At 42.6% G+C, this 27,684-nt stretch overlaps 1 protein-coding gene across 3 annotated transcripts in view; it reads right to left on the minus strand.

The window, feature by feature from the left end:
• Nucleotides 1–27,684, minus strand: part of ABCA4 (ATP binding cassette subfamily A member 4) — a 131,702-nt gene that overhangs the window by 74,875 nt on the left and 29,143 nt on the right. For all 3 annotated transcript variants that reach the window (XM_043575610.1, XM_043575611.1, XM_043575609.1), the window contains 6 exons: nucleotides 21,017–21,106; nucleotides 18,461–18,701; nucleotides 17,311–17,450; nucleotides 16,556–16,672; nucleotides 15,674–15,871; nucleotides 118–323 (listed from right to left, as the gene is read on the minus strand). In XM_043575610.1, the coding sequence (XP_043431545.1) occupies nucleotides 118–323; nucleotides 15,674–15,871; nucleotides 16,556–16,672; nucleotides 17,311–17,450; nucleotides 18,461–18,701; nucleotides 21,017–21,106 (992 nt within the window). The remainder of the gene's footprint in view (nucleotides 1–117; nucleotides 324–15,673; nucleotides 15,872–16,555; nucleotides 16,673–17,310; nucleotides 17,451–18,460; nucleotides 18,702–21,016; nucleotides 21,107–27,684) is intronic.

Raw genomic sequence — 27,684 nt, forward strand, 5'->3', positions numbered from 1 at the left:
TGGTGCCAAAGTGTTTCTGTGCCTTTCCAAGTAACCCTCCTGTCCCTAGGAGGAGATGCTCCTTGCCCTTACATTCCTGGGGATATGTAGGGCCTTCAAGGTTGCCTGAAACATCACCTGTCCTTGATCTTATTGGTTTTCTCCACCACATCTATGTCCATCCGGATCTTGTACTTCACGTGGGGTGGCAGGGCACTGGTCCAGGGATACATGTCAGGGAACACGACACCAGCCCAGAACCTGTTTTCCTCCAGCAGAGACAGGGCTCGTTGAGTGAGCTGAATTTCATCATCATAGCTTTCAAACTTATCCAGGATCAAGCACTGCAGATAATCACAAAGGTTGAGAGCATTTGAAGAACACCAACAGAAAAGTCTCAACTGCAAAAAAGGGCAGAGGGTAAGGGCTGCTGCCCCAAGGGATGGGTCAAATGCAAGGAGATCTATGAACTTACTGTCTGCTTACCTGTGAGGTCTGGTGTCAATTTTTCACTGTGTCTAGATTTGTGGGTAAAGAGGGCCTACAAATGCTGACTTGCTCTCATCCCTCCAGATTTAGTGAGGGCTGCACTACTCGGCTGTCCAAGGCTGTCCAAATATGCAAGCCTTTAAAATGACAAAAATACTCACAGCTCTCACTCCTTAGCATGGGGAGGCAAGGGAGTGGGGTCACATTGGATACAGGCTGCTTTGAAGATCAGAAAGCAAGGCGATAAAAGAGTTTTAAAGAGAGAGAGAAATAGTCCTAGTGGCGAACCTTCCTGCCTCTCTGCAAACACACAATGATGGCCAGCTGAAGGATTAGAACAAGGAGGAAGAAAGAAAATTAAAGAAAGAGCCAAAATGATTTAGTCAGGAAAATCATTTCCAGTTACAGTTTTGACAGGTAATGTGGGTGGGGGAGAATTTTCTAATAGGTCTTTTTTCTCCTCCGGAAGAGACAAAACTCATTACCCACAAAAAAGCACTAAGAATTTCTTTTAATTTGAACATTGGGGCTTGTTCACTTTTATAGATTTGTTAAGGTATTAGACTACACTGGGATCTGATTTTTCCTTAACTTCTTGTTCCTATAATACACTAGGGTTATTGTGTCAATGTTTGTTTCTTAGAATATAACTCACGAGAGGTCAAATGGCCTTGTCTTGATTAATTTGTTCACCGAATACTTACCGAGAGCCTGTAATGTGCCAGAGCCTGCTGGCTCCAGGGATACAAGGAGGAAAGATAAACTTTCTTCTGAAGCTCTATCTAGACCTAATAAAGAGAGGGTTGGAGTACACTAACCATAATACAGAATTACTGGGTTCTGATGAAAGCAAGCCCAGGGTAGTCTGAGAGTCCATCAGTAGCTAAGTCTACATGGAGGGTTATAGGAGGGCTGCCTGGAGGAAGGAACTCCTGAGTAGGATGAGGATAGGGAATTAGCCAAGAGAAAAAATCAAGGGGAAGGTCAGCTCCAGCATAGGGAACAGCATATGGGGTATCAGGAGACCTACAAGAACAGAGCAGTGGTTTCCATCTTTGGCTGTGTTTAGAACCACTGGAGAGCTTTACATAGACACCTACTCTCAGACACCACTCCAAACAATGACATCAGACCCTCAAAAGGGAGGGCCAGGGCATCAGCATTGTGCTGGATGCTCTTTCCAATGTGCAGACAAGTGGCAGTGACCAGAGGTGAGTGGTGACAGGTGAGCACTAGGAAGGTGGATGGGGACATCAGTTGCCCTACTGCACTTGCAGTGTGACCAACCAGAAAAGGGTTTCCTAGGACATGCAGCTTTCCATGCTAACCAGAGGCCTTCAAGACAAACTCTAAAAAGGCATAAGAAACTAGTGGAAAGTTTTAAGCAAGGGTATGATGTGTGGGGTCCGACTGTGTTTCAGTCACTGGTGAGGCAAGAAGGGAAGCAGGAAGACTGGTTAGGAGGCAGTTGTGACAGAGGCTTAAAGGAACACATAAACTTACACAGAGTCTGTGAGTTATCTGGAATCCTCAGTTTACTGAAGAAGAAACAGAACTGGAGGAGATCTGACAGAGGTCACACAGCTAGCAAGTGGCTGGCCGTGGATTCCCTCCCCACTGTCCAGGAGGCCCAGACTTCCTCCCCTCATGTCAGGAACCTCGGATATAGCCTGGTCCACTGCCCCAACTGTGCGCTTCCAACTGTCTCGTAAAGCAGGAGAGCACAGTTATTATTTATCCTCACTTTGCAGTCCAGGGAACTTAGGTTCCAAGAAGTTGAGTAACTTCCCCAAAGTGGTGGAGTAGGTATCAAACTCTAGCTCACTTGATCCCACAACTAATATCTGAAGTAGAGAAGCAAGGATGGTGGACAGGTCATAAAGGAACTGATCAGACACCTGAGCTCCCGCTGACCTGGTAAGAAGTAGGCAAGCCCAACTCTTCACCCAACCCCTCACTGCTAAGTCTCCTTTAGGAAACCTCAGAGGGTCAACCAGAACCCTCACTGTGGCCAAGGAGCTGAATCAGAACAACAAAGTACTGCAAACCCACCCTCTCTGGGCCTTCTGAACTAAACTGTCCCACCTCAGGCTCCACATCCTGGGAGCAGGTCCCATGTAATGTTCTCAGTCTTCTAGATAAAAAGAAAGGAAACAAAAGAAACTGTTAGCTTTCCAGATGATATGGGAAAGAGGAACACAGGTAATGAGAAAATATAGAGGGCCAAGGCTTAAGTGACACCATACTAAGTTATCTTAAATGGAAGTGGAATTTCTTTTTAAAATACCAGTAAGTGGGGTGCCTGGGTAACTCAGTCAATTGAGCGTCCAACTTCGGCTCAGGTCATGATCTCATGGTTCGTGAGTTTGAGCCCCACATGGGCTCACTGCTGTCAGCACAGAGCCTGGAGCCTGCTTTGGATCCTCTGCTCCCCTCTCTCTCTGCCCCTCCCCTGCTTATGCACTCTTTCTCAAAAACAAGTAACATGTTAAAAAAAAAAAAAACCACAAGTATAGTCATATATCACAGAATTAAAAAAATAGGAAATTTTCTTGACCCAGCTATTCTTTTGCAAACAGGCATTGCCCAGCATAGCACTAAAGGACTTAGTACCTCATGACACTGAAAGTCCTAAACATGTGTTTATTTTTTCTGGATGGAACTAACACAGGGTTTGGTATTTTATGATTTCCTTTTTTGGGGGGGGGGGGCAGGGAATATAGATTTTCACCACAGTCTAAGACCAAGGGTGTGACTCCTAGCCCTGGTCAGTACTTAAAAGCACCCTAGGGGGACAGAGAACTGACAACCTGCTTGGGCAAGGAAGCATCAAAACTAAACTGCTAGAGTACATTTAAAAAGGAAGAAAAAGAAACACATTTAAGTTTCCTCTGGGGAGACCCTGTCCAATAAAAATGTAATAAAATAATCTCATTAAAAAAAATCAGTTTGGGTGGCATCTGGCTGGCTCAGTTGGTAGAGCATACAACTATTTGATCTTGGGGTCATAAGTTTGAGCCCCATGTTGGGTATAGAGATGACTTAAAAAAATCTTTAAAAAAAACCAATAAAAATAAATTAATAAATAAATCAGTTTAGCAAGTTTAGGTCTGTGTATATAGAATTTTAGTATTGACAATTAAGGTGAATTTGAAATTAAATTTCTAAGATGAAAAAATTATTTTGGGAGATGGGATTCATCATAGTTTAGCTGTGGTACACTGTGACACACGGACTATTCTACAAATTCACTCACAGTATCACAGGGCATTTGGACAGAAGGAGTCATAGAGGTTTTGTGGTCTGATATCCTTGCTTTACTGAAGAGGAAACTGGCACCAGAAGGGCAAAGGGCCTTGCCCAAGATCAATACAGGTCAGGAGCAGAATCTGAATCCGTGTCTTCAAACATCAAGCCTGAAGGGTAGTGCTGTTTCCACACGTTCCTCTAAGAGTAAGCCACACTTACTCTACAAAGTCAGGGCAAGAGAATTCCAAAACAGGAGGATCTCTTGCCCCTGTCCAGCAGAGCAGCACTGTACAGCAGAACTTGCCACATGGTGGAAATGTTCTATATCTGCCCTATCCAATATGGTGGCCAGTAACCAAAAAAAGCTATTGAGCACTTGAAAATGTCTAGCGCATCTGAGGCACTGAATTTTTTCTTTAATTAAAATTTAGCCACATGTTGCCACAGGTTATTGCTTTGGTCATCAAAGCTCTAGAGACAGTAAGTTATCAGAGGTCAAGGGCCATTCTTGTTCACTGTGGTCTCTGGAAGAGTGTTTTCTCATGAAAAGGACGCAGTAAGTGTTTACTGAATTGAATTGATTTAAATTTAGACATCTTGAATGCTGTAAGAAATATAGCTTTACTACTGTATTTTGAACATAATCCTGTGCACCCTGGATTCAGAGGATAAACTAGGAGTAATTAGTGGAAAGTGAGTTTTTGGTATAATGTTAATGAGAGTGTAACTCTCACTGAAGCAAAAAAGCTATTAAAAACAAATATATTTTAATAATGTGACTTTCTGAGACATCTAGCTCATTCTCTTTGAACTCTCCTTTCATGTCTTAAAGGGAAATCCATACTGGAATAAGCAGCTGATGTTTTCAGTGACATTGTTGAGACCCACAATGACGTGGGCTCCATCCTGGCTGTTTTATCAGGCAGCTGATTCACAGTCATGTTTCCTGCTGCCTCCCCCTAGATTGGTACCCTGATACTCTGTGGAAAAACAAAACTTAATAGGTTCTCAAACACTCATTTCTATCCTGAAACATCTGACCCATTTTCACAGCTATTTTCCCCATCTTGGAAAGTGATATGGCATAGTGTTTAAGAGACAAACAGCCTTGAATGCCATCCCCATTCTGCTGTTTTCTGATTGTATGGTCTGTGTTTCCCTATTGGCAAAACTGAGATACACCCTACCCCTCATAGGTGTGTTTTAAGGGTCACATGACAGTGTTTGGGAAGGGCCAGCCAGTGCCTCCTGGTAAGAATAAAAGCTGATGCTTACTGAAGGCTTACTACATACCCAAGCTGGGCCAAGGGCTTTACTCATATTAACCCTTGAATCCTTACAACCACGTCATGAGGTCAGTTATCATTATCATTCCAAGCTCATGTATGAAGCATAAAGAGGCAAAATTGCTCTGGAGTGAGCCTATTTTTTTTTTTAAACCACTTTATTGGCAAATGATTGACATACATGGAATGAGCCTATATTTTAACCACGGAGGACACTAAATGGTCTCACAAATAAGGGGAATTTGATAAATACCACTTTTATTACTGTTTTTGCAAAATATTTTAAAAGTCAACAAAGTCTAACGGCTTTTAAGCCCCTGCCAAGTTGCCCTTCATTTGTGACAGCTGTCTGTTGGGGAAGGAGGGCAGCTATTTTCTTTCAATAATATGGCTGGGAACACAACCCATCCCAAGCTGATCTACAGCATTTTATCTGGTTCCAACAATACTATAGACTGAAGCCAAAGCCTGTGTCCCTCCTGGGCAATGGGGATATGGGTGGGGGTGTGTCCTAAATCACTAGTGTTCACTAGCTGCTCATTGGCCATCCAGTGAAAGTCAGACAACTCTACCCAGAGGAAGGTCTTATGAAGATAATCCAGAACGTCATCCTCACCAAATCTCCCTCAAGTAAAGGTGCAGTAATTTTGGAAGCTGTTTTGGACATAAGTCAGAAGTTCCTGGGTCATCCTCTGAGATATGACTCATGATGTACCCTTGTATTCTCATGGGGAGGTCACCTGCCTCAGAGCAAGTGGCCTCATTATCTGTTTGTACTTGCTCTTGTCCCTGAAGTTAAAATCTCGGATAATGGGCATGTACACTTATGTGAGTGTGTGCATGAGTGTGTTTGGGAGGCAAAGATGAATGACTAAACCCATAGCTAGGGTCATGGATTTTGGCATATTTGGTTTGGTCTGATTAGCTTATAAGTGAAAGCATAGTAGGCTCTAACAAGGCTGAGGCCATGGAGTCTATCTAGAAAAGCTATCTGATTCTACACAGAGAGAAACTGTATGGTCATGGACGTTAGGGAAGAATACTGTAGGTAGGTAAGAATTGGCCAGTTTAAGGGTCTCAACATAAAGATAGCATCGCTAATGGGAAAAAAATTCAAAGGGCATCTTCTGTGAATAAAAAGTCTGTGTCTTATGCCCTCAGAGGCTGATGATTCCAGGCAAATTTTGCAACCAGAGTTCAGAATCTGAAAAGAGAACCATTACAATGCCCTGTGACAGCCAAGGGCAGTAGGACGAGAGAAAAGGCTTCCTCGTTCCCTTCATTTCCCAACTGCTGTAGCCAGACCCCGGTGGCAAGGTGACCAGCACTTGAAGTCCGCACAAGCCCTACATTTCCTCGTTGGTTGTTTTGCTGATACTCCCCAGGAAGCAGAGTTCACCCTAGCGGAAGAGGTCCAAGCTCTCTCCACGGCAGGCAGCTGTGCTCAAGAGCCCTAGAGAATGCAGTCATTTGTTTACTCTGCTAAATCAAACACCACCTTGGGAGGAGAAGCTGCAGTGGCAGCAGGCTTCCTTCTTCAACTCTGACCTGCCAGACGCTAAATTCAAACACATTAAGTAATAGATGAATTAAATTATATACCAAGTGGAAGCGTGGCCCAGTGGAGGCAAAGAAAGAATCTCTCTTTTTGTTTGAACTTGATAATCACAGGGGAATGGCGCCCTGCGCGGACATATTCTGACTAATACACCCAGGATGTGTCCAGGGATAAGGGAGAGGCTGCACCCTTAGAGATGTAGGCTCTGTAGTCCTGCCTCTTACATCTTTAACTTCCATACTAAGGCTGAGAACAAAGCAGCTGATGAATGCCAATGGAGGCCTGAGGTGGTCCTGCTGGTGTTAATGTGGACACCTGGGGTTCCTTTTGAAAAGTGCCAATGGATGTGGGCAAACATCCCAGAATGACTTTCCTGGCAGCTCTAGACTCTAACACTTAACATTCATTTCCCACCACGTGGAAAAAGCCACCAAATAAAATAGCTTTGGGCTGCTCAAGTTGGTTGGGATGGTGAGACAGAGAGGCCAAAGGCACTACAATAAATTTTATCTAACACACTGGGCACTGTGGACAGACATCTGAAACCTTCTACCACAAAGAGTGAGGAAATGCACCACGACTGGAAAACAAAGGGACAGGAAATGCACAGCTGCTAAAAAAAAATGTCTGTTTCTAAAACAAATAAATAATGAAACAAAAAAGGCAAGTTGGAGCACAAAGATATACACTGGGCAAAGCCACCAGATAATGCTTTCTATCTAATTGGTCCAAAGAAAGACATAATAACCTGGATAATAATTGCAGAAGACTGGAGCTCTCAAAGCTTTCGAGTTTAATCATTCCAACAACTCCGGGAGGTCAGTGTTACTGTATTCAAAGTGTTTCATAACCACCAGAGTCAGGCACTGTCCAGTCAGAGCACATTCTGATTACAAATAGCCAGTTCAGCCACTCTGGTAAACACTTCCCAAACTGCAGCTCAGGTTATCACCCTCATTTTTCAGGAGGTGGAATTGTATTGTAGCCCCAAATCACAGAACCCATGAATAAGTGCTGGAGATGGCATCCTGTAACCTACAGAGTAAAAGCTCTCAGAAGCCAGGCCAGCTGACCTTTCCAGTCTCATCTCCAGACACTGCTGCTCCTCCCTACCCCCACCTACTCCCCTGATGCTACAGCCACACCTCTGCGCTGTGATTATGCTCTTCCTGTTGCCTGAAAGTATCTTTCTGCCTTGCTTAGCCAGCAAGTTCAATCTTTTAGACCGAGCATATATGTATTTTCAGTCTTAATTTGGCATGTATGGGCATTTACTTCATGTCACTGCAGCTCCACTAAGATAAAGTGGGAAATCAAAAGATAAATAAGACAGAGTTTCAGCCCTTAAGGGGCTCAGGTCTATGGGGATGGGGAGGCTTATGAACAATAATTATCAAGGGCTACGATGGAGGAATAGCATGTGTAGAGGAAGGCCTGAAAAACAGGCGCTGATCCTGAAGGGGAGCCAGCAGGTGAAGGAGGGGAGGAGTCTGGCTGTCCAGGTGGGAGGCCTGGGGCAGCATGCCATCTCATACAATGCGGAAGACTCCTGGAGGAGCTAGACTGGGAATGTCTTCACCTTTACAGCAAGGCGGTAAGGAGCCTTCAGCACTAAGGATCCTAAGCAGGAATGTCACTAAGGAGCTTTCAGGTGTCACTAAGGAGCTTTCAGCAGGAATGTCATGGTGAAATTGGTTTTACAAAGACCTCACTGGAGGCAGTGTGGGAGCTGATAGAAGCAGTAGAAGAGAATGGAGATCCAGGGACCAGCTAGGAGAGATAATACAGACTCTGAACAGAGGCCATACGTGGAGGAGAGGAAGCAGGGATTTCAGAGATGATTTGGAGAAGAACTGACAGTTCTTGGAGGATAGGTGACATGTGAATTTGGATTTGTGCAATTTGTTTCTACTCCATCAGAATGAATTATTGTTCTAGGAGTCCTCTGAGAGACCATTAATATAGTGTTATTTAATATCATGCTTATCTCTCCCAATAAAGTGTGAGCTATTAGGGGTCAGGGATTATTTGTATTCAGATGTAGGTAGTTCAGTGCATGCGAATATATGAATGACCAGATCAGCTAAAATCATTTTGGTTTCCCACTCTAAATCTAGTTATTTCCAAGCAGAAAAGTCCCAATCAAAATAATGTCTATCATTCAGAGTATTACAAAATAATTGCTGTCTTCATTCAACTCATTATATAATTTATCCAGACAATACATACTGAGCCCCCACCAATGTGCCCCTCATAGTATAAAAGAAAGAACTTCCTCATTAGAGCCAGACAGGTCTGGACTTGAATTCTGGATCCCCCACTTATCTGCTGCGCTGTTAGGCAAGTCAGTCAACTTCTTTGAGCCTCCGTTTTTAATTATATAAAATGAAAACAATCATGCCTACTGGCAGGCAGTTAGGAGGCTTACATGAGATGGCATATAAAAGTGCCTCAAATTCAAGTCCCTTCCCTTCACCCATGACCCCAGCTCACCCCTCACCCCTCACCTGTGTTCTCCTTCCTCAGTCCCATTCTACGCTTCTGAGAGATTGAAGAGGCAGAGAATAAGGTCACTGCTTATGATCTAGTTCATGGCCCTCTAAATAGCACTGCTCTGATGGTATAGACTTCTGCACTTTCTACCTCTCCCCTGATTTCTCTCTAGCTTCCCAGTGCATATCTAGAGCCAACGCATCAACAGAAGAAAGCAGTAGGAGAGATATTCCACAAGTATCTACATATCTGACTCTAAAGATATTATGTGATCAGTGGCTTTATGTTTCTAATCCTATTTTTTCTTAGGCTAGCCTGAAAACTATACTCCCTGAGCACATTCTGGTTGGGTGGTGGTGGCATGTGGCCAGGAGCATGCAAGGTACAGAGGAAAAGCAGTCCAGAAAATCCCACTATGGCTAATTTATCAGCAAGATAATCACCATGAAGAAAACAAATATTAGCTATACACATATACTGACTGTGATGACATCTGAGGCAAAACCAGTTAATGAGGGCATGTTTTCTCAAGACTTAGGGAAAGGTAGCTTTGACTGGTTCAAATACAATTTTATGCCTTGATTGGAGGTATTTTAATATTGAAATTTGGCTGAATTCAGCTTCCTGATGCGAAATTCAAGACCTGAAATTCAAATATACTATGTAAATTAAATACACTGTGAACTCTAAACAGTATCCCATTTGTGCCAGGCCTAATCTTTCACTAAACAAAGAAATCAAAGGGGAGGGGTATGTATGTTTGTTTTAACTAAAGGGTAATCAGAGGAATAATTTGTTAATTTTTCCATTGTGTTTTTCTCAAGAAAAAAATATATGTAAGACACACATAAATTATGACCATAAAGTATACATATACCAGTTTAAGAGATTTACCTATGTGAAGACTCATTTGCCTTCAGTCTCCTTAAATGTGAGGAAGATGGTGATCAGAAGGCCTGCAGAAATGAATCTCTCCATATGTTTGAGATGTGAGGCTCCCCAAACACTACCCTCACCCCTTTCCCTAGCCCATTGCCCACGTTCTCACTAGGAAGGCTGCCTTTATGTTCATTTCTTTCTTTTTCCCTGCTAAGGGCAGGGGATCAGAGGATTATGGAATGAATGAGATTTTAGAAGCGTCTTGTTGAGCAGGTACTCTGAGTACAGGAGAAGTTCTAGAGCCACTGGACCACTGTCCACAGAAGTTACAAAATGGAGCCCAGGGCAGAGCCATCCTTCTGGGCCTTCAGGAATGATCTGGCCGTCTTGATTCTAAGCCATTTCACTAAGGTTAATGTAAATAGTAGCTTCATAGTGTCTCACTAAAGTTTACACAAAGTTTTTCAATCTGAGAAAGACTTTACCTGGTCTGTGGTTCAGGGGAAGAGTTGCCATGCATGGAACGTCTCTACTATGCATCCAGCCCTCTCCCATTGACCCTCATAGCCGCCTGAAAAGGAGGGCATTACCACCCCCACCTAACAGCCAGAACCCAAGGTTGAGAATTTATACACATGCCAAACTATCAATGGCATGAACATACAGACTGCTTTGCACACTTCTCTCATTTTGTCCTGACATCAACTCTTTGAAGTCTGTTGTGTTATCTGGATTTTACATATAAGCCAATTGAGCCTTAGCAGGTAAAGTGAATTTCTCACAGTGACTTAGCTCATAAGAAGCAGAGATTCAGGCCCATTTGTCCTCACTGGACAGCTGAGAAGTTTCTACAAGCAGTAGCCTAAAATTGCATAGAAGTGACCCGGCAAGGCGGCTCCAGGGGATTGAGAACTCTCCAGGCTACTTAATGGAATTTCCAGTAACTAAAGCCTCATTCCAAGTAGAAAGGAAGCAGATTTAACTTTTCTATCAGTTGAAGAGAAAACCAATTAAATCATTCCCTTTTCCTATAAAGACAAAAGGCTTAAAGGTCTTTACTCCTAGTTCTGACAGCTTGTGTTATTGTTCAATATCACATCTGAGTACCACATTGACCTAGATCAACATAATTTTCACTTAAAAGGCTGTTTTTGCTTAATTGTCCTGAAATGATTTTTTTCTTTCTTGGAACACGCAGGGAAGTAGACAACAAGCGTGGCCCAAGAGGAAGTTCTTAAACCTCTTTAGTGCAAGTCATATTCCTGAAAAGGAGAGCTTCATTTGAGTCTTAAATAGCCTGTAAAGAAACATACTTGCTCTCCTGTCCTGAAGAGACTCTTAGAGCCACTGGGGAGGAGGTCTCATCCCCATCTGCTCTTAAGCAGTCATCAGGATGGGAGATGGAGGCTCTCCAAGTCTCTTCCAGACTTCCTGAAGCACAAGAACAAAAGCAGAAAATCCCAGGACCCACTGCAATGATTGGTTTCTTCCTCACTGCACATTTCCCCTTTCAGTTCATCGCCCCCTTGCTTTCCATCTCTCTCCTACCTCTGCAACAGCAGGAAGACCAGACACCTCATCATAATCACCTGCTGGGCTTGTGACTCCACCAAAACCACTCTTAGGAACACTTGGGGGAGGCCACTGGCCTGTGGCCACTATGGCCTTTGCTTAGGAGCACTTAGCTTGGTTAATGGGACTGCAAGGCTCTTGGAAGTCTTGGTGGCTGAGACAGGATATGATCAGCTCCTTCAAAAATCCCTACAAGGGCACCAGGAACAGCTCAGCGGCTGGGTCTGATTTCACTAATACCAGTCCTCTTCCTAAACCTTATTTTTGGTTGGTTTGTATATTGTTAAAAAGTTAGTATTAAAGTGCTTACTATATTCCAGGAATTGTTCCAAGTGCTTTGCATGAATTAATTCAGTTAATTCTCATATCAAGCCTGTTAGGTAAGTACTATTAATATCCCCATTTTACAGATTCAGAAACTGAGGCACAAGTAACAGAGATTTGAACCCAAGCAATATGGTTCTAGAAACTGAATTTTTATCCATCTAAACAGTTGGTATATATTAAGTACCTGTTGGGTTGCCTGGTGCTACATTAAGCATAAGCTACATGGAAAAAATAATCCTTTAAGACCTCTGTGTCACCATGCAAATGTCAAGTCAAACAAAAGAAGTATTCTTTACTACTGATGTACCTAACAAAAACACTGTGAGAACCAATGAACTCCATTCTGCAAGAATAAAGGAATAGAGCTCTTCTCTTCCACCTCTGCCCCCCCCCCCCAGAGTCCTGCCTGTGTTATAACCACAGCAGGTGGATGGTAGTGACGTGGCCAGGGATGGGGATACAGGTGGTAGAGGAAGCTCAGAGGACTGAATGGCTAAAATTTATGTTGAAGCAGAAGGGACATCTGAGAGCTGACTCTCAAAGAATGACTGAATGGAAGCTCAACAGATGGGGAAGGAAAAGTCACTTCAGGCTTTTCTGCCTTATGTTTCTTCTTTTGGAGGAAACAGCCTCCTCCACTTTCCAGTAATCCTGCTCAGTCCCTGAGACTCAGATTAAGCTAACTCTGCTTTCCTTACTCCATGGTGGACATATGACCTAGACCTCCACATCATAGTACACAATCCCCCAAGAGACTCAGGGATAGGTAGAGCCAGGCCAATCAGAGAACTATCCAGGAGTATGCTTATGGTATAGGAAAGCCACTCCCTGTTTTTGCAGAATTTTGGGGGTGAAGAAAATCACTGAGGGCTGTGAGCAGCTGATGCACCACCAAATGGAGAGGGCCGAGCTGAGATTGAAGCTGAGCAGAAGCAAGCACAATGTGAGATGGAAAGACATAAGGATCCCATGGCGTCATTCAATCCCTAGAGCCCCTGAACTTCCAGGTTATGTCCAAAAAATTATCTTTTTCTGTTTAGGCAAAAAAGCTCTAATAAATGGCAGCATTTGCACACAGTAAATCCTGAGTATTCAGCGTATGTCTGAGGGTGGCAAAAGGGCCAGTGGAGAAGAGCAGAAGGTGTGTGAGCAAGCGATGACTGGGAAGGTGGGCTGTGGCAGGTGTGGAAGGGATTTCTGTTCCCTGGGGACTGAGTCAGTGAGATTTTAAGCATGAGAGTGATGCCGGCAGATGTGTGTTTGGGATGTAACTCTGGAGAAATGCCTGATCCAACAGAGACTGGACCCTGGAACCCAGGGAAGAAACTACTCTCTACTGGCTGGTAGAGAGATGATAATGCCTCCAGAACTCAGAGCCTAAAAAGCAAGAGGTGAAGTTGAGAGATATTTAGGAGATAGATAAAGCTCAGTGTGATGCCATGACATATAATAAGATATATGTATTTGGTCTTTGTCTGTTTCTGGTACAGAGCTCCTAAAACCCTTAGAATTTCCTAAGTGAAGAGCACCATTAAGGTGTGTTTTGTTACGTTCATAAGGTGACTTTTATACCTCACCTAAGGATGAGGACTGGTTTCCAGAGGAGCCAATCATGTGATCAGAGGGTAGGAGGGGAGGGAGAGAAGTGGGCTGGAAACTGAGTTCAATCACTAATGGCCATGGTTTAATCAATCATGCCTAAGTAATAAAACCTCCATAAAAACTTAAAAGGATGGGGTTTGGTGAGCTTCTGAATTGGTGAACATGTGGAGATTTGGAGAGAATGGAGTGCCCAGAGAGGACACTTAAGCTCCACACCCTTTCCCTTGCCCTATGTATCTCTTCCACTTGGCTGTTCCTGAGTTATATCCTTTTATAATAAACCAGTGATCTAATGAGTAAAATGTTTCTGAATTCTGTGAGCTGCTCTAACAAATTAACTGAATCCAAGAAGGATTCATGGGAACCTGTGATCTAAACTTGTGGGCAGAAGTGAGGGTGGTGTCTGAAGTAGGGTTGGGGGCCAGTGTCATGGGACTGAGCCCTTAACCTGTGGGATCTGATGCTAACTCCAGGCAGTGTCAGAATTGAGTTGAAATGCAGGACATCCAGCTGGTGTTGAAGAATTTCTTGGTGGTATGGGAAAAAGCATCATGTGTTAGAATTGGGTGCACAATTATCCTCAGTGACTGGACATGACAGAGGCAGTAGAGGGGTCAGTAGGGCAGGCTCTGAATTCAGACACACCCAGATCTGGGTCTTATCTGCTATACATAACAGCTACAGGAGGAGATCTTATTTAGCCTCTTTAAGCCTCAGCTTCTGCATCTGTAAAATAAGAATGATTACAGTGCACACTTTGTGGAGCTCTTGTGAGGACTAAATGAGCTAATATGTATAAAAGCACGTAGCACAGTGCTTGGCACAAAGAAACACCCAGTAAATAATAGCTGTTGGGTCAAATGTGAAGAAGGTAAAAAGGATGACCCTAAAATCTCTGGCTTGAGAATTAGGAACAGTGCTGAGCTCCAAGAAGACATCCATACGGCTAACAGACACATGAAAAGATGCTCAATATCACTCATCATCAAGAGAAATACAGATCAAAACCACAATGAGATACCACCTCACACCTGTCAGAATGGCTACACTTAACAACTCAGGCAATGACAGAGGTTGGCGAAGATGCGGAGAAAAGAGGAACCCTCTTGCACTGCTGGTGGGAATGCAAACTGGTGCAGCTACTCCGGAAAACAGTATGGAGGTTCCTCAAAAAATTAAAAATAGAAATACCCTACAACCCAGCAATTTCAGTACTAGGTATTTACCCAAAGAATATAGGAGTGCTGTTTCGAAGGGCACATGAACCCCAATGTTTATAGCAGCACTATTGACAATAACCAAAGTATGAAAAGAGCCCAAATGTCCATTGACGGATGAATGGATAAAGAAGATGTGGTGTATATATATACAATGGAGTATTACTCAGTGATTAAAAAGAATGAAATCTTGCCATTTGCAACAACATGGATGGAACTAGAGTGTATTATGCTAAGTGAAATTAGTCACAGAAAGACAAATATCATACGACTTCAATCATATGTGGAATTTAAGATACAAAACAGATGAATATAAGGGAAGGGAAGCAAAAATAAGATAAAAACAGTGAAGGGGACAAACCATAAGAGACTTTTAAATACAGAGAACAAACTGAGGGTTGCTGGAGGGGTGTTGGGTGGGGGAATGGGCTAAATGGGTGAGGGGCATAAAGGAAGGCACTTGTTGGGAGAAGCACTGGGTGTTACATGTAAGTGAAGAGTCACTGAATTCTACTCCTGAAATCATTATTACGCTATATGTTAACTACCTTGGATGTAAATTTTAAAAAACAAACTAATTAATTATAGAAGGAAAAAAATGAAAATCATTCCTATTGTAAGAAAAAAAAAAAAGGAATAACGCTGAGGACAGGGATCAGGGTAGGAAATGCTAGAGGAGGACAGATTTTACGGGAGGAAAATCTGTTTGGGGATATATTGAGTCTGATGTGCCTGCAGAACCTGGGGGTGAGAGTTTCTACAAAGCAGTGGGACCTCAGAACTTGAGGCCAATGATGACCGAAGCTATGGCAGACAAGAGAGGGCTGAGGACAAGCACAACTACGGTATAGGCTACAAGGGAGGAGGAGCAGCCAGGGTGGAGTCAGGGAGCCATCAGGAGGTAGGAGATGTAAAAAGGGAACTGTTTCAAGTGTGCATAAGCTATTAGAGAACAGGATCCATCTCTGTTTGGGAACTGTGAGAATTCCTGGTTCATCAATGGGGAAAATGAGATGCCTTACCTCCAGATATCTACTAGCCAGGCGTAGGGTGCGATCAGTGATGTTAAATACATCCCTCCAGTCAAAGTTGGCCACGTCATCGGCCTGATTCTCTTGAGGACCCTCATACAGGAAGTTCAGCACAGTTTCTACAGTAATACCTTCCTCGTCAAGCTGACTATTCAAGAAGTCTTTCACTGTTGGGTTCTGCAGGGTGTCCTTGGGAGGAAGCAATGTTATTACATTATTATTATATTACTTAAAGATTCCATAGGATCTCTGGCCTTGTTTCAGGCCATTTCCAATTTTTAACGAATAGGGATAGACTTTAAACCTCTCTAAAAAGCTAGTGGGTTTCATTCCACGCTAAGGCATACCTATCTATATCCAATTTCCCTTAAATACACAGGTCTGTATAGAAGAAAAATGTGTATGTTGGGGGTTGGGAAGAATGACAGGGAAAATGGTATATCGGAAGCTTTCTTTTTGTTGTTGTTTTTTTTGTTGTTGTTGTTGCTGTTGTTCTCTTTTAATTATCCCTGCTATAGAAGACTCTGGTCTCCCGGCTTTGCAAAGTTGGTAACGACAGCAGACAGACATACACAACCACCTTTGCAGTTACAGAGCTGGCCCCTTGGGGAGATGATCCTTTGAATCTGAGGCCCTCAAGTGAATCTATAAAAGCAAGAAACTTCAGGAAACCACTGATACTGTGGCAGTTTGCACCATTTTCCTCAGATTTTAAGAAACATTTCCCACCCAAAGTCAGTGACTCCAGAACTAGTGCCTTTGGCCCATGCTTGTTATATTTCAATCCAACTCCAGTAGATCAACCCTTACTGAGAAAAGGAAATATATGGAACTTTCTTGGCCCTTCTCCTCCCCTCCCCCGGCCACACGTACTCTGATCATGGTCATCTGTGTGCTCTTGTCAAAGAAGTACCAGATCTGGGGGCCTACTTCTTCCCAAGCTTTGACCAACTTCCTAAGGCGCTCCAGCTCCTCAAAAGTTGAGTTGGCCTAAAACCAGAGACAAGAACAGAGAGGAAAAAAGTGAGAGAGAACTTTTTATTCTACTTTCCCCGCTCCTGCCACAAACCCTCAGTGTTTGAGAAAGGATTTCAAGGAAGCATCTTTATTTTCTCAGTCTACTGATATTTCCCAGAAAAATATGCTACTTCCCAGCCTCCACAATGACAGAATCTGTTTCTTAATACCTCAGAGATACATGTAATATTGATGATGCTATTGTCTCAGAACCTCATTAAAGCTAGATTTGGACTCCCTCTGAGGAAATGCTCTTCCTCCCTTCTTCCCTTTGTTCCTGGGTAGCCAGGGTTCAGAGAACAGTGATCCCTTCCATTAGATAAAATTCAGGCTCTGGGGAAGAAAACCTCATTGTAGGTTTTGTAGAGAAGGGAGGGCCCAGCCAGTGACTCTGGCACAAAGCATTCCAATGATGACTGTGGATGGGGGAGGAACCCAAGACTCCACTAAGCAAAAAACAAACATAAGGCTTGCTACCAGAGGGATATGAGTACTTGAGTGCCTGTATGCATTTGCCTGTGTGCATGTGCACAGGCACGCATGCTCTTCCTCACTCTCTCATTCTTCTGGGAGGTCCAAGGTAGAAAAGGCAAGACTAGCTGGGACCTTACATTCTGCAGTATTCTGCGAGCTGCAGGAGAATCTGGAGTAAAGAGGATTTTTCCCATCAGCAAAGGTTTTGCTGCCCTCCAGGCTATTTTGGTGAGAGGGTTTGACTCCAGGCTCTGGATCAATGCATTACAAAAGGTCGCTGCCAGGAGAGAAGGGACAGATTTTAAAGAAACTCCAGTTGCTCAGAGCTAAACATAGTCATTAGTGTGTTCAAATCACATGTCTCATTCAACTCTATGCTGGAGGATTTGACAAATAACCTAAATTAATAGGCTGTACCCCACCAATAACAAGCTCATCATTAGTAAGTAACAAAATGCCACAGTGCATCTCAATAAGGGCCTCATCAGAGAAACAAAGGATGGGGTTTGCCCTGTGGTTTATTCTGCTTTAGAAGGAGGCTGAGAAGCCTGCCTGGGATTATAGCAAGGAACAGATGCCATTCTCACATGCAAGGGACAAGAAGCCAAACAAAGCCTCCCCTTGGAATCTCAGCTCTAGTCTCAATAATTTCCCTCCACATAGCTGCTTAATTTGTCGTGTGGGCTATCTTAGGGCACAGCTACTTCTGGTGCGTGCCTTGCTGCCTCTTTTCAATTTTTAACTAAAAGGTCACCCGGTTGTATTTCTTCCCCACTCCACCCTCCCGTACCCCACAGAAGCCTCCCCCTCCCAAAATAATAAAAGACGGGAAAGATGGCTTGCCAGGGACCTGCCATTTGAAACGTAACTCAGTACTGCACACACAGAATTTCACTGCACTGTGTTTGTAAAAACATCCTGCAGCCGTGTTTATTTGCCAGGGCCCTTCTGACCTGAGCTTTGCTTGTAACTCTGGGTTGCCTCCTCATTTATCTTTCTTCCCTTCTTCAGAACTTAACCCTAGTTCAGTCAGATCAGTGGAAAATGTCCCCTCTGTTCCCCTTCCAAGTGGGTCTCAGTTCTTTCCCTGGCTCATATCCAAAATGTTTTTATGAGCATTGCCCCTTTCCTCCAAGGGGAAATGGACTTTCTGGAAGAAGATTCTTTGCCTGGGGCCCCTTAACAAAACCAACTTAACCTCAGGACTGGGGTTCCCTGGAAGTGTTAAACCATCAGCTTAACCAACATCAGATGCCATTTTACACACACATGACTCAGAAAACTTACTTGTTCTTTTGTCATAAGAATAGACAGGATCTTTCCTTGTGGAGTCAATCCCTAGGAAGGCCTTATAGTTATTGTCTTCATACCAGTTGAAGGAGAACACTCGAGAGCCTCCTCCCTCTGGGTAGCCACACAAGAGGTCAGACAGGATGCTCATCAGCTGTGTGAAGGTCTCTGGACCCCCAGCCTGCATGAGAGGCCTGGTCACCCACAGCAAGTCTTGAACACTCGGTTGATGAACGAACTAAGGCAAGGCAAATGCTTCAGGTTACTTTAAGGCAGTTAGAATCATCATCACTGTGACGCCAGAGCTGCAAAGTTTGGGGAGACCTCCACATATGCGTTTAACTTTCATATTGAAAAGAAAACATACATATTCTCAGCAATTATTAATCTAGCTGTGAAATAAAAACCGTCTTCCATCTACTCAGGGCCTAAAAGGAAACTAGGATGAGGCTCAAAGAAAATCAGAGTGAATTCCAATGTATTTTCCTATCCCTTCTTTTGTCCAGTACCCTTTATCTGGATTCCTTGGCAATATGTCCTTGGATAAATGTAGAGAATATTTCTTTACAAGCCAGTTCTTGGATTCTGTTACCCCTCAAGATGGGGATACTGGAAAAAAATGGAAATAAAATGATAAAGGAATGGTTCCATCCTAAAAAAGCAAGATCACAGCAAATTTCTTTGGCTAAGTAGTTTAGAATTTAGTTTCTTATATTTGGAAAATTACCTTCTTATTAGCTTAATTTTATCAAAGGTGAATTCTTCTATTTCCCTGAAATGCGTAGTTTGTAGTTTCTGTGTGTGTGTGTGTGTGTGTGTGTGTGTGTGTGTGTGTGTGAGTGACTTAAGATGCAAGCAAATATAGAACAAAGTCTCCGTTCTTGGAAAAACACGTTGTAAATTCTGCACCATACTAAGAACAGGCTGGTGGTCTTCTCCTCTCCTTGTGGGTACCTGTGGTCCTTGTTGGACTCATCCTCTGAAGGTAGATCTGTAATGCTAAGAACTAAGTTGAGGGTTGCCAGAGTTGTCAGAGTCTCAGGTTCCATATGCCACCTGGCTTTGGTTTAGGGGAAAATACAAAATAAAAACAATGCTGCTTTTATTCCCCAAACACACTTACTACTAATTTCCAAAGGCACTTGGGAATTAAAAAAAAAAGAAAGAAAACATTAGGATTCAAATCACAGGAGACTTAAAACAGTTCCCCCTACTTCAGTAAGTGATGTTTACCTGCCATCCCTGTCTTTGTCCACATGCCACCACTTGCCCTCTGAAACTGTTGAGTGCTGTGTAGAATCCACACTGTGAGTCATGCCTATAATCACAGTCTAGGCTTCAATAATAAAGTTGGAATCTCAAATTGCTTCGACAACAGTAAGTCTTATGATAAGTCTTGAAAGAGGTTATTATCATTATTATGTTGCTCATTTAATCAAAGCACTTGGAGATGAAGGGGCTGTTCTGGGGTCAAATGGTCTAGTATCAGTTAATATAAACTGAGCCATCTGCTGCAACCCAGTTCAGAAATGCTTACACTTGCTATCTAGACAGGCAAGAAGACTTCTGGGACTCCCACACGGAATGAGGAGTGTTGATATGTTTTGGGAACTTTTTTCACATCCTCTACCATTTTCTACCCTATTATACTGCTAAGAATTTTTTAAATGCTTATGAAGAAAAGAAATGTCAGAGACTCCCACTAGAACAGGTGGCCATCAGTACAATGGACCTTTCTCTAACTTTCCCTCATAGCAGCACTCACACCCTGCTCAGGATGAACTCAGTTTTATGCAGACAGATTCCGCAATGCAATTTTCCAGGTTGGCTAAGCCCAAGTCAGCTGAGAAATACTGGAGGGCAGAAATGTTTGGCGAAAATCATACTTCAGCTTTTGCCTCCCTTTCATAATCACACTTGAAGGTAACTGTTTATTTTACGTTGCTCTTCCCCATTAGATTGCATGTTTCACAGGATAGTGATCATACTTGTCTCTTCATTATTATGCCCCCAGTAGTTTTCATCTATTGAGTGGAGAATCAATTCCTATATGGAAAAGGCTTGGGCAAACAGATGTTAATTAAAACATGCACTTCTTTCACAAAACACAAAAATGTCAATTATTTTATGATGGAACGAGTCAATATATTTAAGACACTTTAAAATAGTGCCTGTAAGCACTCTGTAAGTATATGTTGTTGCTATTAGCAGTATAGATTTTAGGTGAATTGTAAAAGCATAAGAGGATGAACCACATCAATACTGGAAGGAGTTAGATTCAATGCAAATCCACTGATAATCTGCCACACAAGACAAGGTGCCATTTCTTCCTAGGTGTGAAATCAGAACCATGGTTCCCTTCTTTTTGCCTCCAACCTAGGAGCACAGATAATTAGGATATGAACAGGTGCTTTGAAGTTACTAGATGGAAAGTTCAAACAGTACTTCTCCTTGAACAGATCTAAGGTAAAATTAAGTTGTTTGATATAGTAAGTGTGGTAAAATGGTGGAAAGATATAATAAAATTATCATTAGTATCATCAGGCTACTTACCTCTTGAATTCTTGATGACATAACAGATAATATTCTTCCCCAGGATCTCAGATTGATACCTGGAGAACTGCTGTCCAGGAGTGTGGGAAGCTATGATTGATAGGAAAAAATATATAAAAAGTTTATAGTATGTGTATATACATATATATGTATAGGTTATACGTATACACATGGGTGCTATCCGATCTCCCGTATGCTTGAAAAACATTTCCTCCCCTTTTTTCATCACAGGACCTCTTCTGCTAAATTACTTTCAAAAGCAAACTTGTTTTATCTAATTCAGAAAAATCAATTCCGAGTGATGCTGCTGAGCTAGCCAATCACAAATAGTTTCACCGTGACATTAAATATGCCAAAGCGATTCTGATTGCTGGTTTAGCAACATCAAACAGGCCTCCTGGAGGAAGGAAAACAGCACAGCTGCTGGACTGTAAGGGAAGGCTGTGCGCAGAGGTGCCCATCTGTGTACCTTGGGCTCTGCAGATACTCTCAGGCTTCCGCACTGTTCACGTCTCTGCTCCCTTTGTGGCCTTTCAAGTAGGCTGTGACCCTTCCTCTGTTCAACACTATTTTCTTATATGGAAGATTTGGCTAGTTGTGTCATGCTGCTTTTAAAGCTGCTGCTGTAGCTTTGAAAAGTTTCCTTGCAGATTATCTAGTTGACGGCAGTGTTCTGGTGATCCCAGGCCCATGTGACAACACAAAACTATTCACCACTTTCTGTCTATATGGGGAATGTGGAAGCCCACAAGTTTGCTGGCTCCAAACCTGAGCCCAATTTGAAAAATTCACTTTCCTGAAACCAAGTTCTAGTCCTGAGTGAATGGCTTCATTCTTTATAGTTTCAGAACTGATTGAACCACTGATCCTGTGTCTTTTAGGAATGAATTCTAAGTTTTAAGATGGTGGTCTTCAAAGTGCATCTTGAGTACGTCTGCAGGGGCTTTGCATTTTTAACAAAATCAATGTGTAATATCTGACTCAAATATCTGTGGACCACAAGCCACAAGCCTCAGCTTTTTATGTGCCAAGGTGGTTCTCCTAAATGACGGGTGGGCTGATCCAGCCACGGCATAGCTGAGAAGCAGGTGGAATTAGGGTGTGAGCAGTCTAGCCTCCCATTTCAAGCAGTGGTCCTGCCCTCCCTTCTCCCTGCTGTAGGTGCAGGGGCCCTCGCATTCTCTCTGACCTGGATACTGGAGAATAAATATAGGCACACTCATGGAACACCAGCATTTCTAGCTCATTTTCTAGCTTGAAAATGAAAGGTTTTGTTCTGAGAGCTACAAAGCAGACAGGAGAACAATTTACCAGAGGAAGTAGCAGCAAAGCCACCACTGAAACTACACCACTGAGAAGCATCTTCTCTCCTTAACCTTCACACTGAGCCTAGCTATTGGTCTTGCCAGGACTTCTTTTCAAACTCCTTGAAAATAGTTTCAGCATACGCTGAGCAAAGCACTTTAATTCCTGTTTTCATTCCATGGGAGGGTGGGGCTGAGAACAGTAGGCAGGGAGGAAACCAGCAGGTAAAAATGTATGCCAGTGGCAAGTTATCACCAACTCCTGTTGATTCACCTCCTAAGTACATCCAATAAGATCTATTAGAGATGAAAGGAGATCTCTAAGAGATACAGCAATAAAATGTCATGTGTGCACCTTATTTTGATTCTGAACCTAATAAACCATCTGCAACAATCAGAGGGAAAGTGAACATGATTGGGTATTAGATAATATTAAGGAATTATTGTTTTGTTGGGTATGATCACAGAATTGTGGTTTTGTTAAAACAAGTAAGTTTTCATCTGTTAGAGATACATAGGGAAGTATCTAAGGGTGAAATGATATGTTGCCTGTGATTTGCTTTAAAAGATTTCAGGGAGGGGCTCCTGGGTGGTTCAGGTGGTTGAGTGTCCAACTCTTGATTTCGGCTCAGGTCATCATCTCATGGTTCATGGGTTCAAGCCCTGCATGGGACTCTGTGCTGTCAGTGTGGAACCTGCTTGGGATTTTCTCTCTCTCTCTCTCTCTCTCTCTCTCTCTCTCTCTCTCTCTCAGAATAAAAAAATATATATATTGGGGGAAAAAAAGTGAGGAACAGATTATAATAACAGCCAAATGTTGAAAATAGCTGAAGCTGTGTGACAGATAAATGGGAGTTCATTATATTAGTCAACTTTTATACTTATTTCTGTAATAGAAAGTTTTAAAAATAGAGGCTATTTACAAGCAAAAATAAGTAAATAGCTGAATAAATGAATACTAAATAAATAATCCCTCCTATCCTTTTTCTCTTCCTCACTAGGACTGCCTTTGCCCATGCTCTCCATGCCTCTCTCCCAGAACACTTCATCAGAATAGCCTTCCTGATGGACCCTAACTTCTAGATTCCTTCCTTCCAATGCATTCCCCAAACTGTAACCTGAGTTACTTAACAGGCCAATCCAACCATGTCACCTCTCCTGCTCAAAGATCTTATATAGCTCCCTACTGCCTCCAGGAGAAAGAGTCAGTATCAGTGCTATACACACATGGCCTCTCATGAACTGGTACATGGCTCCCCCTCTAGCCTTCTCTCTTGCTTCTCTTCCATAGAGCTGGACTTCTTTCTACATTTCCTAATATGTAGGTCTATCTGATTTTGCTAATGGTGATAATGCCTAGCTTAAAAAAACTACATTGCCCAGCCTCCCTTGTATATGGGGTGATCATGTGACAAAACTGGACCAATATGGTGTCAGGAAAAGTCACGAAGTGGGGCTTCTGGGGAACACCATTTGAAGAAGGAACACTGGAACACTGCTTGGAACACTGATGTGCTGAGAGAGGTAGAGCAGACATCTCAAGATCACCAGATGACAAGCACATGCTAGGGATGAGTGGCAGATGGAAGAGGAGCCTGGGTTCTTGGGAAAATTTGTGGAGCCTCCACATCACTCCTGAATGACCTACTGCAGGACCCTGCTTTGGAAAGAATATGAAACCCACTGTTTTTTTCAGCATTGTTACAGTTTCTAAGTGACATAACTACACATTTGACAAATAGGAATAGACTGTCTGCTATGTGCCAGGTGCTGGGGGGGGGGCGGGTATTGCAATGATCAAAACAAAGTTCTCCCTTTAATTAAGTTTACCTTCAAGAATCTCACTGATGTATCTTCAGCTTTCCTTTCACTATTCTCACATATATGTGCTCAAGATCCTCACATGTGAGAGAACTTCCTCTGATGCCTTATTCCCTGGTAGCTACAGTCTAACTGCCCTCCTCCAGTCTCTATTCCCAAATTTCTTGGAAAAGTAGTCCATGTTCAGTGACATCAATTCATCACCAATACTTCTGTCCTCCATCCTCACCATCCAACCAAGATGCTATAACATTCTAGCTAAATCCCCAGTTTCTTCCTAGTTTTTACGTCTAATAGACACTTTTGATTCTTGTGTTTTCAGACCTCTCTGCTTCTCTCAAGACTTTTAATCATGTCCTTTTCATTCCTCAATGTCTGTGACACTGCTCTTCTCTGGTTTGCTCTGATTTTTCTCTGATTTTTCCCATGAGCTCTTCTGCCTCCACCTTCTCTTCAGTGCTGAGGTTCCTGAGGGCCTCTGTGGCCTCACTCCTCTCACTTTGCATACTCTCTCTGGATAGTTTCATTCCCCTCATCATTTAATCTGCTACCTTTTTGTTGATGACTTCTACTCCCAACCCCTACCCCCAACCATCTGCTGGACCTTTGCCCAGATCCAACTCATCCTAAACTAATCACATCACCATCCCCAGACCAGCTTCTGCTCCTGTGCACACTTCTTCAGCTGGTGGCACCAACTTCTGCCCTATTACCAAAGCTAAAAGCCTAAAAGTCATCACTGATCCATATCCATTCCCATTCCATTGTCAAAATCCTCAGCCTAGAGACCTAGGAACTGGTACTCAGTCTGAGTGTGGGGCAGGATAAGCCCTCAGATTGCAAAGAGGGTAGCCAAGGGACATATGAAAAACTGGTATGGGAGGAAGCTGGAGTCAAGGACTAGAGTCCTAAGTGCAGAGAAATAAAGCAACCAGGTCCTAGGTAATGAGAAGGAACCCAAAAGGGGCTAGGAACCCAGAGCGTGGAAAATAAAGAACTGTCACATTCATGTGTCCGAAGAGATTGGACATCAGTAAGTCACCAGCTCCAACTGTTTTTAATTACTTCCCCTTCTTTGTGAGTTTGTTGTCTATTTTCCTCATTTGACTGTGGGCTGAGGATGATCGGAGGCTGTGTTTTACATAAGTGGACATCTTTTCTCCATCCCCTCTCTTTTACCTCCATAGGTTCTAGGCATAGTCTGCTCTTAAAACTCCATCCTGCGTCAAATTCAACCAACACACAGGTGAAAAGCACCTGTGTCTCTGTCATATCTACATATCAATATGGATAGATTTCTACATATACACTTTTGAAGGCCCTTAATTTTGCTTTTGAAATTATTTAGCTTTGGGTAGCTCATTTAATGAATGATCCGATATGATTTCTTAGCAATCATTGCAAATACTTAGGAATGTTTGTAAAGTTGGACTACAAACAAGCTTTTGAATTTTAAATTTTATGAATACTAAATTTAACTAAACTTGAATAATATTATCTTCCTTAAACATTCAATGTAATGCTTATTAATTTCAGTTTTAAAGCTTTTTCTTTGTATTTCAGAGCCATAATTTTTTTTTATTTTCAAGTCTCAAACATTCTTGTAGGCCTCTGCAAAGCTACACCTATCACTTCAGAGCCTAATAAATAAAATGGCCAATCCATCCCATTCCACCCCATTCTCACCACCACTCCTAGTGGCCACTGTCAACTCATCTGAAACCACCTTGACTTCTCCAGAAAGTCTTCCTTCCCTCACTACCATGCTCTTTCAGCCTTCCTTCCCCATGAATTAGGTGCTCCTCCTAGCTGCTAGTAGAATTCTCAGGGCATTCATTTATCATTTTTATATTGGTTTACTATTATTTGTAATGTGTCTGTTTCTCCACTATACTGTAAACATAAAGCATAGTAAGCATAAAGATAGGCTTTAATTTTGTATCTTCAGGGCATGGTGCACAACAGATGCTCAATAAATATTTTATAGTAATTAATGAGTAAATTAACTATAATCTAGTGGGGAAAAGACAGAGTATATTGAGGTTTTGGGTTCCATGAGGTATGTCTCTACAGATATAATGGTGACTTACAGGAAAGGAGTGGTCAGTTCCACCTGGGGACGGGAAAGGTTACTGTTCGAAAGAAGACAAGGTGATGATCCTGAGGGTGAGGACAGTGTTTGTGGATGGAAAGGGAGGGCCAGGAATTCCAGGTGGAGGGAGGAATGTGAAGAGAGAGTGACTAGAGACATAGCCAGATAAGAACAAGACCAGGAATTTGGGGGAGAGGAGACAGGAGGAACAACAGCTTGAGATGCATTTTTATATCTAGTTAATATTCTCTTTTTCGATCTTGCTAATAGTAATATTCATTATTCATATATTTACTAAGTTCCAGTAATGTGCTTATACCATATCTGCAATTCTTGTCCTAGCTCTTTCCAGTGGAGATGGTAAATGACGGGGGTCTCGTATTCACATCTTTTACCATTTACATCTCAGAACAGTGCCTGCCCCCTCTAGAGAACTCTCCATGCATATCTAGTCACCGACTGTCTGACTGATGTTGCCATAAATTATAAAATAACTTTCCCAGGGATCTCCTCTTCCTTTGGTTTCCTCCCCCATTATCTATTCAAATTCACATGGATTGTTCCTGCCAAAAGAACCGGAAGAGACTATAAGTTTATTTGAATGGAAATGTAAAAACATTTCTGGAAGAAAGGTCAGAGACCAAAATGGCAAGTATCCTCCCTCTCTGTCTCTCAATCACACACGCACCCCACTGCTTCCTATGCCAACACATTCTCTTAATTTCCCAAATAACAAGTAACCCTTCCATGTCACAACCGGGCTCAACACTGTCAACCCAAGTTCAAGGTCTGATTAGGCCTCCTTAGAAAGACTGGATATATAAACAGGGCTATGGAAAGGGTATGTCCCTATCATTTCCCATCATGTGTGGTTGGTCTGGGAATGGGGGGAGGGGATCCCTGGGCCTTGATCTGTATTCAAGAAATGGATAGAAGGACCTAGCTGGCAGCCAAAAACACTCTATGCTAGGTTTCTATTTGGGTTCTCAAGGGATAAGAAATATGTCTGTCCTTTGGGACTACATATTATTTTTTGCTAAGGAAGAATAAAGCATATTAGCTACTAAAAAAAAAAATCTTGCTTGAGCAATATTTGCTGATGCTTTAGACCCAATAGATTAATCAAACAGATACCACTCTGCCGACACACAAAAGAATGTTTTTGTGAGTTGAGACTTTTGTTTGTTTTACTTTCTCCGATTCAAAAAAGACCATCTGGAAAACAGTATTATTTCTAAGCTGAGGATCTATCTAACACAAGGGTAAATAGGTAGCCTCAGGTTAAAAGTGTATTTACAGGGATGACATGGCCTTTGGGAGCTGGTGGAAGGTTCTGGAGTGAAGGATGAACTGCTGTTTTGAAAGCACCCAGACAGAGGTGAAAAGCAGACGAAGCTGTGGATAGACAGTACAGGCTTGCTGTGTTCAGTCCTGGGCTGCTGCTACAGGAA

The sequence above is a fragment of the Prionailurus bengalensis genome, chromosome C1, assembly GCF_016509475.1.
Source record: "Prionailurus bengalensis isolate Pbe53 chromosome C1, Fcat_Pben_1.1_paternal_pri, whole genome shotgun sequence".
Lineage (NCBI taxonomy): Eukaryota > Metazoa > Chordata > Mammalia > Carnivora > Felidae > Prionailurus > Prionailurus bengalensis.